Consider the following 13,654-nt stretch of genomic DNA (forward strand, 5'->3'; position numbering starts at 1 on the left):
GATCTTGTGGATAACTTGCTGCAGCTTCTACATCAGCACTTGCAGCTTCCCCTTGCACTTTTGTGTTATGAGATGGCTTCTTTCCTTAAGCTTCATGAACCGACCTCTGCTAACTTCAGACTTTTCTTCTGCAGCTTCCTAACGTCTCTCAGCCTTCATAGAATTGAAGAGAGCTGGGGACTGGCTCTGGATGAGACTTTGGCTTAAGGGAATGATGTGGCTGGTTTGATCTTCTATCCAGACCACTCAGATTTTCTCCACATCAGCAATAAGGCTGTTTCTCTTTCTTATCATTTGTGTATTCACTGGAGTAGCACTTTTAATTTCCTTCAAGCACTTTCCCTTTGCATTGACGACTTGGCTAAGGGTCCAAGAGGCCCCACTTTCAGCCTGTCTCAGCTTTCGACATACCTTCCTCACTGAGCTCAGTCATTTCTAGCTTGTGGAGATGAACAGGCAGAGCACACGGGATTTTTAGTTTTGCATTTGGCAAAACTCATAGAATGTACAACATAAACAGTGACCCCTAATGTAAACTATGGACTTTGGGTGATAATAATGTATCAGTGCTGGTTTATCCATTAATGGTAACACATGTAGCACCCAACCCAAAAGGGCGATAAGAGGGGAAACCGGGTGTGGGGGAATATGTGGGAATTCTCTGTACTTCCTGCTCCGTTTTTCTGTAACCCTAAACCTGCTCTATAAAAAAATTAAATTGCATTTTAAAAATCTGTAAATGCCCATCATAGGACGTTTGGAAAGTACAGAAAAACAGAAATAAAAAGAAATTCAAGGATCTGGGAGTGAGCGTGCCCTTTTGATTTAAAGTGAGAGACGTGTGACTCTGTCCCTAAGAGCTAGAACATGCTTGGCATCTAACTGACCCAGTGAAATTTGTTGACCGAGTGACTGTATAGTGTAGAAACGGAAATGACTGTATAATCAGCTTTGTTTACTGAGCGTCGTATTGTGAGCTGCAGCAACGTGCTTCTCTTTGAGGCAGGAGTGTCCCCTGGTGACTGTGAGCCTTGTGAGGACACACAGCTCCGTGCACAGGTGACATTCAGGTGGGTAAAGAGCTCATCACACTTATTTCAGGGACAGTGGCCCAGGGCACAGGCTTCCAAGAAAGGGGGTTACCACGGCCTTGTTTTCTGGCTGCTTGTATGATGAAATGGCATCGTCTCCAGGGGACACTGGGCATCCTGTGCTGACCTCCCTGTCCCCCCTCTGCAGGTGGTCATCACAACAGCCTTAAGCCTGTCGGCAGCGGCCCCACCTTTGCCATCACCACTGCCACCGCCACCATGGTCTCCGTGGACCCCGAGGGACTTGGGGGCCCGTCCCCCTCCAGCGTGCAGCCTTGCCACTTCCTGACCCTGGCGCCCATCAAAATACCCCTGCGGACCACACCCTTCTCTGGTAAGTACACAGCCTGGTCTCTCAGAGCCTCGGGCTGCTTCGGAGTCCACAGCGTGGAGACCAAGGCAGGGACCTGCCGTCCCCCAGATTCATGGTTCCCTGCGTGCTGGGGGCGTCAGGGAGGGCTCATCCTCAGATCACGCAAACGGACCTCAGTTCCCTTGACCAAGGTCATGTTAGTCAACCCGGGCATTTTCTGCCATAAAGCAAAGTGTAAAGTTTCTGTTTGAAGAAATGAGACATTCCTTTACTAACTCTTCATGGGGAGTGATGCACATGACTGAGAAATTTCTAATTTTCGTGTGTGGGGCTTGGATAAAAGCAAAGGCAACATGATGGAAAACAGTTAAGCATCGGAGTTAATAAAACACAAAAAAGTACAAAACTCAGACTCGCGTGGGGCCCTCACTGAGCCATCCCTCCTGGGCTGGCCAGCTGGGCCTGCTCTGAACACATGGAGTGGGGTCCTCCCCACCACGGTGGGACTGGTGCAGAGGTCCACCGAAGCCCGTGGCTGAGGAAGAGACAGGCTAGCCACCAAGGTTTGGAGCTCACCCGTTCAGCAGGTGTACTATTCTAAGTCCGCGGGGCGGAGGTGGGGCTGGCAGACATTCTGGTGTTGTGAGCGATGCTGAGATGCAGGATGAGATGCGGAAGGCCTGGTCCTGGATTGGTTGCAACTCTGTTGTCCAAACATGTTCTCAGCTGTACGCGCACATCTGCTAACTGTCACCAGCACTCCACGTGTCCCAGCTGTCCTGGTGAGTGCATGTTTGGGTCTGTCCTTAAATGTCACAAAAACAGCGTTGACTTGGAATAACCTTTAGTAAGTACTGGAGTCTTGGGAGCCAGCACTATTACTTGAGTTTTAGTTTTTCACATGATACAGTAAGACTTGGATAGAAATTCTGTGGAATTATAATATTAATTCTATACTAGAGTTAACCCTAGAATTGTATATTAGCACTATATCATTAATTGCTAGGTTATCAGTGATAGAAGCATCTCTAGATTGTGAGATACATAATCTTTTTTTCATGGTAGAAATAGATTAACCTGGTTTCATTACTTTCCAGTTTGGGGAGTGCTTTTGGTTTTCTGGTCGTGTTTCTAGTAAATCTGATGTGGTCTTCTCAACACTGGACCTTGGCTTCTGTGTTTCTATGTTGACCTGATAAATTCGTTGGTAATAGAATGTTGTATTCTCAAGAACAAAATCTTATTTCTATTTCAGCGTGTTAGTGAACATGCAGTTAGGGTGTGACGGGGAGAATAAATAAAGCACATGGATAATCTCCTGTGTGGAACATAATTTACAGCTGTGTCAAGATTCTGGTTTTAAAATCCATCAGTCCACTGGCATTTATTAAGGATGACTTACTATTTTCTGAGCAAATTAATCTTAGAAAGAACCCAAAACCAAGCCCTGTGTACCCCAGGGGCGGCTTCACTCTTCATGTCTCTTATATGATTTATAAAGTGACATAATCATTAGACGTCTTTCCATGTTGGCATTTTATAAGGCTCTATAATCAAATCTGCCATAATGTGCATTCAGTTAGAAAAAGACAACCTCCATGTGATCTATCTTGTACAAAACTGCCGAAGTGGACAGTCAGAAGATGAAGGGGCCCTACTTAACAGGTGCTTCTGATATGGCCTTTGTCTTGCTGGCGTTGGTCCCTTTGATCTGAAACTACAGCGGTTGAAACTGGGGCTGCGGGTCTGGACGAGTGACCCCAGCCCAGTGGGTGGTCCCTGAGCTCTTTGGCCGATCCCAGTGTTGGATATGGTACTTCCAGGGCTGCCCCTGTAAGTGGTTCTCTGGCAGGGAGGACCACCTACCCACCTAGAAGTGTTGCCCTGGCTCTCCTCTTTTTTTTGTTTTTTAAAGGAGTAAAACTGTGGTTTTCTTTCTTTTTTTTTGAAGATGTTGGGGGTAGGAGTTTATTAATTAATTAAGTTTTGCTGTGTTGGGTCTTCGTTTCTGTGCGAGGGCTTTCTCTAGTTGTGGCAATCAGGGGCCACTCTTCTTCGCGGTGCACGGGCCTCTCACTATCACGGTCTCTCTTGTTGCGGAGCACAGGCTCCAGACGCACAGGCTCAGTAGTTGTGGCTCACAGGCCTAGTTGCTCCGCGGCATGTGGGATCTTCCCGGACTGGGACACGAACCCGTGTCCCTTGCATTAGCAGGCAGATTCTCAACCACTGCGCCACCAGGGAAGCCCTGGCTCTCCTCTTGATGTTAGAAGAAGGCATTTGAGAGACACTGGCTAGGTCCCTGATGAAAACCTTCTCAGAATTTCCCTTGAATACTTTCTGAAAACCAAGCCTTGAAGGAGACTGAGGGCAGACAGTTTGTCCATCAGAGCTGGATTTTTTAACCCCTGTCAGTAGCCCTGTGGAATGTGAGCCAGTGAGACTGAAGAGTGGATTGTCCTGATTCTCAGTGGAGGTCCAGGTATTCTGCTCAGAAATCCCTAACCCCCCTGAAAACAGATGGAGTGGAGGAGGGATGGGGATAGGAGAAAGGACGGCTGGTGGAGGGAGGGGGGCCAAGGGGATAGAATGGCATCGACAGAAAGAGAGATTTCATAGGCCCAGAAAAACGCACCTCTCTGGGAAGTTTGCTCCATATTCAAATTGATTTTATAAAAGCACATGAACTTTAATTTATCTACAGATGAATAATCCTGCTTTTATTCAGAAGATAATAATTCCCATTTTAGATAAATGAGTTAGACTATTTTATTTACACCCTACGCTTGGTGATAAAAGCCAGATAACCTCAGAAGCCCTATGTGGTTCAGCTTTATGGTTCTCAACTAGGGGCAGTTTTGTCCCCAGCAGATACTTGCCAGTGACCAGAGACATTTTTTGGTCATTGAAACTTGGTGGTTGCTACTGGGATCTAGAGGATAGAGACCAGGGATCCTGCTACACATCTGACAGCAAAGAACAGCACCTGTGGTAAAGGATTATCTGGCCCCAAATGTTAGTAGGGGCTCCATCAAGAAACCCTAGTTCGTGCTCTAGATATCTACTTAAACCGCGGAAACCAGGACTGGTGTATGAAGAAGAGGTTCTGGTCCAGTAACTGTAGGACCCAAAAGGAAGAAGGCTCTGTGCTGGAAAGAAGGTCAGCCACGAGAGTGGCTGAGTCATTTGCCTTTAACAAGGTTTAGGATTTCGAGTAAGACACCCTATTTAAAAAACCCCTTGAAGGAGATTGGTTCAAGATGGCGGAGTAGAAGGACGTGCTCTCACTCCCTCTTGCGAGAGCACCAGAATCACAACTAACTGCTGAACAATCATTGACAGGAAGGCACTGGAACTCACCAAAAAAGATACCCCACATCCAAAGACAAAGGAGAAGCCACAGTGAGATGGTAGGAGGGGTGCAATCACAATAAAGTCAAATCCCATAACTGCTGGGTGGGTGACTCACCAACTGGAGAACACTTATACAACAGAAGTCCACCCACTGGAGTGAAGGTTCTGAGCCCCACGTAAGGTTTCCCAACCTGAGGGTCTGGCAACGGGAGGAGGAACTCCTAGAGAATCAGACTTTGAAGGCTAGCGGGATTTGATTGCAGGACGTCAACAGGACTGAAGGAAACAGAGACTCCACTCTTGGAGGGCACACACAAAGTAGTGTGCGCATCGGGACCCGGGGAAGGAGCGGTGACCCCATAGGAGACTGAACCAGACCTACCTGCTAGTGTTGGAGGGTCTCCTGCAGAGGCGGGGGGTGGCTGTGTCTCACCGTGAGGACAAGGAAACTGGCAGCACAAATTCTGGGGAGTACTCCTTGGCGTGAGCCCTCCCAGAGTCCGACATTAGCTCCACCAAAGAGCCCAGGTAAATTCTAGTGTTGGGTCGCCTCAGGCCAAACAACCAACAGGGAGGGAACCCAGCCCCACCCATCAGCAGACAAGCAGATTAAAGTTTTACTGAGCTCTGCCCACCAGAGCAACAGCCAGCTCTACCCACCACCAGTCCCTCCCATCAGGAAACTTGCACAAGCCTCTTAGATAGCCTCATCCATCAGAGGGCAGACAGCAGAAGAACTACAATCCTGCATCCTGTTGAACAAAAACCACATTCACAGAAAGATAGACAAGATGTAAAGGCAGAGGGCTACGTACCAGATAAAGCAACAAGATAAAACCCCAGAAAAACAACTAAATGAAGTAGAGATAGGCAACCTTCCAGAAAAAAGAATTCAGAATAATGATAGTGACAATGATCCAAGACCTCAGAAAAAGAATGGAGGTAAAGATCAAGAAGATGCAAGAAATGTTTAAAAGAGACCCAGAAGAATTAAAGAACAAATAAACAGAGGTGAACAATACAATAACTGAAATGAAAAATACACTAGAAGGTCCCATTTGTTTATTTTTGTTTTTATTTCCATTTCTCTAGGAGATGGGTCAAAAAGGATCTTTCTGTGATTTATGTCATAGAGTATTCTGCCTATGTTTTCCTCTAAGAGTTTGGTAGTGTCTGGCCTTACATTTAGGTATTTAATCCATTTTGAGTTTATTTTTGTGTATGGTGATAGGTAGTGTTCTAATTTCATTCTTTTCCATGTAGCTATCCAGTTCTCCCAGCACCACTTATTGAAGAGGCTGTCTTTTCTCCACTGTATATTCTTGCCTCCCTTATCAAAGATAAGGTGACCATATGTGCATGGGTTTATCTCTGGGCTTTCTATCCTGTTCCATTGATCTATATTTCTGTTTTTATGCCAGCACCATACTGTCTTGATTACTGTAGCTTTGTAGTATAGTCTGAAGTCCAGGAGCCTGATTCATCCAGCTCTGTTTTTCTTTCTCAAGATTGCTTTGGCTATTTGGGGTCTTTTGTATTTCCATACAAATTGTGAAATTGTTTGTTCTAGATCTGTGAAAAATGCCAGTGGTAGTTTGATAGGGATTGCATTGAATCTGTCGATTGCTTGGAGTAGTATAGTCATTTTCACAATGTTGGTTCTTCCAATCCAAGAACATGGTATATCTCTCCATCTGTTGGTATCATCTTTAATTTTTTTCATCAGTGTCTTATAGTTTTCTGCATACAGGTCTTTTGTCTCCTTAGGTAGGTTTAGTCCTAGATATTTTATTCTTTTTGCTGCAATGGTAAATGGGAGTGTTTCCTTAATTTCTCTTTCAGATTTTTCATCATTAGTGTATAGGAATGCAAGAGATTTTTCTGCATTAATTTTGTATCCTGCTGCTTTACCAGGTTCATTGATTAGCAGTTTTCTGGTAGCATCTTTAGGATTCTATATGTATAGTATCATGTCATCTGCAAACAGTAACAGCTTTACTTCTTCTTTTCTGATTTAGATTCCTTTTATTTCTTTTTCTTCTCCGATTGCTGTGGCTAAAACTTCCAAAACTATGTTGAATAATAATGGTGAGAGTGGGCAACCTTGTCTTGTTCCTGATCTTAGTGGAAATGGTTTCAGTTTTTCACCATTGAGGAGGATGTTGGCCGTGGGTTTGTCATATATGGCCTTTATTATGTTGAGGAAAGTTCCCTCTATGCCTACTTTCTGGAGGGTTTTTATCATAAATGGGTGTTGAATTTTGTTGAAAGATTTCTTTGCATCTATTGAGATGATCATATGGTTTTTCCCCTTTAATTTGTTAATATGGTGTATCACATTGATTGATTTGCGTATATTGAAGAATCCTTACATTCCTGGGATAAACCCCCCTTGATCATGGTGTATGATCCTTTTAATGTGCTGTTGGATTCTGCTTGCTAGTATTGTGTTGAGGATTTTTTCATCTATGTTCATCAGTGATATTGGCCTGTAGTTTTCTTGCTTTGTGACATCTTTGTGTGGTTTTGGTATCAGGGTGATGGTGGCCTCATAGAATGAGGTTGGGAGTGTTCCTTCCTCTGCTATATTATGGAAGAGTTTGAGAAGGATAGGTGTTAGCTCTTCTCTAAATATTTGATAGAATTCTCATGTGAAGCCATCTGGTCCTGGACTTTTGTTTGTTGGAAGATTTTTAATCACAGTTTCAATTTCAGTGCTTGTGATTGATCTGTTCATATTTTCTATTTCTTCCTGGTTCAGTCTCGGAACGTTGTGCATTTCTACGAATTTGTCCATTTCTTCCAGGTTGCCCATTTTATTGGCATAGAGTTGCTTGTAGTAATCTCTCACGATCCTTTGTATTGCTGCAGTGTCAGTTGTTACTTCTCCTTTTTCATTTCTAATTCTGTTGATTTATTCTTCTCCCTTTTTTTCTTGATGAGTCTGGCTAATGGTTTATCAATTTTCTTTATCTTTTCAAAGAAACAGCTTTTAGTTTTATTGATCTTTGCTATCATTTCCTTCATTTCTTTTTCATTTATTTCTGATCTGATCTTTCTGATTTCTTTCCTTCTGCTAAGTTTGGGGTTTTTTCATTCTTCTTTCTCTAATGGCTTTAGGTGTAAGGTTAGGTTGTTTATTCGAGATGTTTCTTGTTTCTTAAGGTAGGATTGTATTGCTATAAACTCCCCTCTTAGAACTGCTTTTGCTACATCCCATAGGTTTTGGGTTGTCGTATTTTCATTGTCATTTGTTTCTAGGTATTTTTTGATTTCCTCTTTGATTTCTTCAGTGATCTCTTGGTTATTAAGTAGTGTATAGTTTAGTCTCCGTGTGTTTGTATTTTGTACAGATTTTTTTCCTGTAATTATTATCTAGTCTCATAGCGTTGTGGTCAGAAAAGATAATTGATACGATTTCAATTTTCTTAAATTTACTGAGGCTTGATTTGTGACCCAAGATATGATCTATCCTGGAGAATGTTCCATGTGCACTTGAAAAGAATGTGTATTTGCACAGCAAAGAAAACCATAAACAAGACAAAAAGAGAACCCTCAGAATGGGAGAAAATACTTGCAAATGAAGCAACTGACAAAGGATTAATCTCTAAAATTTACAAGTAGCTCATACAGCTCAATATCAAAAAAACAAACAACCCCATCCAAAAATGGGCAGAAGACGTAAATAGACATTTCTCCAAAGAAGATATACAGATTGCCAACAAACACGTGAAAGAAGGCTCAACATCATTAATCATTAGAGAAATGCAAATCAAAACTACAATGAGATATCATCTCACAATGGTCAGAATGGCCATCATCAAAAAATCTACAAACAATAAATGCTGGAGTGGGTGTGGAGAAAAGGGAACGCTCTTGCACTGTTGGTAGGAATGTAAATTGATACAGCCACTGTGGAGAACAGTATGGAGGTTCCTTAAAAAAATAAAAATAGAGCTACCATACGACCCAGCAATCCCACTGCTGGGCATATACCCGGAGAAAACCATAATTCCAAAAGAGTCATGGACCAGAATGTTCATTGCAGCTCTGTTTACAATAGCGGGGATATGGAAGCAACCTAAGTTTACATCAACAGATGAATGGATAAAGAAGATGTGGCATATATATATACAATGGAATATTACTCAGCCATAAAAAGAAATGAAATTGAGTTTTTTGTAGTGAGGTGGATGGACCTAGAGTCTGTCATACAGACTGAAGTAAGTCAGAAAGAGAAAAACAAATACCGTATGCTAACACATATATATGGAATCTAAAAAGAAAAAAAAAAATGGTCATGAAGAACCTAGGAGCAAGGCGGGAATAAAGACACAGACCTACTAGAGTATAGTCTTGAGGTCATGGGGAGGGGGAAGGGTAAGCTGTGACGAAGTGAGAGAGTGGCATGGACATATATACACTACCAAATGTAAAATAGATAGCTAGTGGGAAGCAGCCGCATAGCACTGGGGGATCAGCTCAGTGCTTTGTGACCACCTAGAGGGGTGGGATAGGGAGGGTGGGAGGGAGGGAGACGCAAGAGGGAAGAGATATGGGGACATATGTGTATGTATAACTGATTCACTTTGTTATAAAGGAGAAACTAGCACACCATTGTAAAGCAATTATACACCAATAAAGATGTTTAAAAAGAAATACACTAGAAGGAATCAATAGCCAAATAACTGAGGCAGAAGAACGGATAAGTGACCTGGAAGACAGAATGGTGGAATTCACTGCTGCAAAACAGAATAAAGAAAAAAGAATGACAAGAAATGAAGACAGCCTAAGAGACTTCTGGGACAACAATAAACACAACAAAATTCACATGATAGGGTTCCCAGAAGGAGAAGAGAGAGAGAAAGGACCCGAGAAAATATTTGAAGAAATTATAGTCAAAAACTTCCCTTACATGGGAAAGGAGATAGCCACCCAAGTACAGAAAGCACAGAGAGTCCCAGGCAGGATAAACCAAAGGAGAAACATGCTGAGACACATAGTAATCAAAGTGACAAAAATTAAAGACAAAGAAAAATTATTGAAAGCAACAAGGGAAAAATAACAAATAACATACAAGGGAACTCCCATAAGGTTAACAGCTGATTTCTCAGCAGAAACTCTACAAGCCAGAAGGGAGTGACATGACATATTTAAAGTCATGAAAGGGAAGAACCTACAACCAAGATTACTCTACCCAGCAAGGATCTCATTCAGATTTGATGGAGAAATCAAAAGCTTTACAGACAAGCAAAAGCTAAGAGAATTCAGCACCACCAAACCAGCTCTACAACAAATGCTAAAGGAACTTCTCTAAGTGGGAAACACAAGAGAAGGAAAGGACCTACAAAAACAAGCCCATAACAATTAAGAAAATGGTAATAGGAACATACATATCGATAATTACCTTAAACATGAACGGATTAAAGGCTCCAATCAAAAGACACAGGCTCAGTGAATGGATACAAAAACAAGACCTATATGTATTCTGTCTACAAGAGACCCACTTCAAGCCTAGGGACACATACAGACTGAAAGTGAGGGGATGGAAAAGGATATTCCATGCAAATGGAAATCAAGAGAAAGCTGGAGTAGCAATACTCATATCAGATAAAATAGACTTTAAAATAAAGAATGTTACAAGAGACAAGGAAGGACACTACATAATGACCAAGGGATCAATCCAAGAAGAAGATAAAACAATTATAAATATATACACACCCAACATAGGAGCACCTCAATACATAAGGCAACTTCTAACAGCTATAAAAGAGGAAATCAACAGAAACACAATAATAGTGAGGGACTTTAATACCTCACTTACAACAATGGACAGACCATCCAGACAGAAAATTAATAAGGAAACACAAGCTTTAAATGACACAATAGACTAGATAGATTTAATTGAATTTATAGGACATTCCATCCAAAACCAGCAGATTACACTTTCTTCTCAAGTGTGCAGGGAACTTTCTCCAGATATATCACATCTTGGGTCACAAATCAAGCCTCAGTATATTTAAGAAAATTGAAATAGTATCAAGCATCTTTTCTGAACACAATGCTATGAGATTAGAAATCATTTACAGGGCAAAAAACGTAAAAAACACAAACACATGGAGGCTAAACAATACGTTACTAAGTAACCAAGAGATCACTGAAGAAATCAAAGAGGAAATCAGAAAATACCTAGAGACAAATGACATTGAAAACACGATAATCCAAAACCTATGAGATGCAGCAAAAGCAGTTCTAAGAGGGAAGTTTATAGCAATACAATCCTACCTGAAGAAACAACAAACATCTCAAATAAACAAGCTAACCTTACACCTAAAGGAACTAGAGAAAGAAGAACAAACAAAATCCAAAGTTAGTAGAAGGAAAGAAATCATAAAGATCAGAGCAGAGATAAATGAAATAGAAACAAAGAAATCGATAGCAAAGATCAGTAAAAGTAAAAGCTGGTTCTTTGAGAAGATAAACAAAATTGATAAACCATTAGCCAGACTCATCAAGAAAAAGAGGGAGAGGACTCAAATTAATAAAATTACAAATGAAAAAGGAGAAGTTACAAGGACACCACAGAAATACAAAGCATCCTAAGAGACTACTCCAAGCAACTCTGTGCCAATAAAATGGACAACCTGGAAGAAATGGACAAATCCTTAGAAAGGTATAACCTTCCAGGACTGAACCAGGAAGAAATAGAAAATATGAACAGACCAATCACAAGTAATGAAATTGAAACTGTGATTAAAAATCTTCCTACAAACAAAAGTCCAGGACCAGATGGTTTCACAGGTGAATTCTCTCAAACATTTAGAGAAGAGCTAACACCCATTCTCCTCAAATGCTTTCAAAACAATTGCAGAGGAAGGAACACTCCCAAACTCATTCTATGAGGCCACCATCACTCTGATACCAAAACCAGACAAGGACTCTACAAAAAAAGAAAATTACAGACCCATAACACTGTTGAATATAGATGCAAAAATCCTCAACAAAATATTAGCACACAGAATCCAACAACACACTACAAGGATCGTACACTGGGGCTTCCCCAGTGGCGCAGTGGTTGAGAGTCTGCCTGCTGATGCAGGGGACACGGGTTAGTGCCCCAGCCTGGGAGGATCCCACATGCTGCGGTGCGGCTGGGCCCGTGAGCCATGGCCGCTGAGCCTGCACGTCTGGAGCCTGTGCTCCGCAATGGGAGAGGCCCGTGTACTGCAAAAAAAAAAAAAAAAAAAAGATTATACACTATGATCAAGTGGGATTTATCCCAGGGATGCAAGGATTCTTCAATATATGCAAATCAGTCAATGTGATACACCATATTAACAAATTGAAGAATAAAAACCATATGATCATCTCAATAGATGCAGAAAAATCTTTTGACAAAATTCAACACCCATTTATGATAAAAAACTCTCCAGAAAGTGGGCATAGAGGGCACCTACCTCAACATAATAAAGGCCATATATGACAAACCCACAGCAAACATCATTTCAATGGTGAACAACTGAAAGCATTTCCTCTAAGATCAGGAACAAGACAAGGATGTCCACTCTCACCACTGTTATTCAACATAGTTTTGGAAGTCCTAGCCACGGCAATCAGAGAAGAAAAAGAAATAAAAGGAATACAAATTTGAAAAGAAGAAGTATAACTGTCACTGTTTGCAGATGACATGATACTGTACATAGAGAATCCTAAAGATGCCACCAGAAAACTACTAGAGCTAATCAATGAATTTGGTAAAGCTGCAGGATACAAAATTAATGCACAGAAATCTCTTGCATTCTTATACACTAATGATGAGAAATCTGAAAGAGAAATTAAGGAAACACTCCCATTTACCATTTCAACAAAAAGAATAAAATACCTAGGAATAAACCTACCTAGGGAGACAAAAGACCTTTATGCAGAAAACTATAAGACACTGATGAAAGAAATTAAAGATGATACCAACAGATGGAGAGATATACCATGTTCTTGGATTGGAAGAATCAATATTGTGAAAATGACTATACTACTCCAAGCAATCGACAGATTCAGTGCAATCCCTATCAAACTACCAGTGGTATTTTTTACAGAACTAGAACAAAAAAACTTAAAATTTGTATGGAGACACAAAAGACCCTGAAGAGCCAAAGCAGTCTTGAGGGAAGAAAACAGAGCTGGAGGAATCAGACTCCCTGTCTTCAGACTATACTACAAAGCTACAGTAATCAAGACAATATGGTGCTGGCACAAAAACAGAAATATAGATCAATGGAACAGGATAGAAAGCCCAGAGATAAACCCACATACCTATGGTCAACTAATCTATGACAAAGGAGGCAAGGATATACAATGGAGAAAAGACAGTCTCTTCAATAAATGGTGCTGGGAAAACTGGACAGCTACATGTAAAAGAATGAAATTAGAACACTCCATAACAACATACACAAAAATAAACTCAAAATGGATTCGAGACCTAAATGTAAGACCGGACACTATCAAACTCTTAGAGGAAAACATAGGAAGAACACTCTTTGACATGAATCACAGCAAGATCTTTTTTGATCCACCTCCTAGAGTAATGGAAATAAAAACAAAAATAAACTAATAGGACCTAATGAAACTTAAAACCTTTTGCAAAGGAAAGGAAACTACAAACAAGATGAAAAGACAACCCTCAGAATGGGAGAAAATATTTGCAAATGAATCAACAGACAAAGGATTAATCTCCAAAATATATAAAGAGCTCATGCAGCTCAATATTAAAAAAACAAGCAACCCAATCCAAAAGACCTAAATAGACATTTCTCCAAAGAAGACATACAGATGGCCAAGAAGCACATGAAAAGCTGCTCAACGTCACTAACTATTAGAGAAATGCAAATCAAAACTACAG

The 13,654-nt window shown here is 41.1% G+C and overlaps 1 protein-coding gene across 1 annotated transcript in view; it reads left to right on the forward strand.

Annotated features, from left to right (window-relative positions):
* Nucleotides 1-13,654, forward strand: part of TCERG1L (transcription elongation regulator 1 like) — a 193,958-nt gene that overhangs the window by 38,187 nt on the left and 142,117 nt on the right. The window contains exon 4 of the mRNA XM_060286295.1: nucleotides 1,240-1,425. Within this exon, the coding sequence (XP_060142278.1) occupies nucleotides 1,240-1,425 (186 nt within the window). The remainder of the gene's footprint in view (nucleotides 1-1,239; nucleotides 1,426-13,654) is intronic.

Source organism: Globicephala melas, chromosome 16 (assembly GCF_963455315.2).
Source record: "Globicephala melas chromosome 16, mGloMel1.2, whole genome shotgun sequence".
Taxonomy (NCBI): Eukaryota; Metazoa; Chordata; class Mammalia; order Artiodactyla; family Delphinidae; genus Globicephala; species Globicephala melas.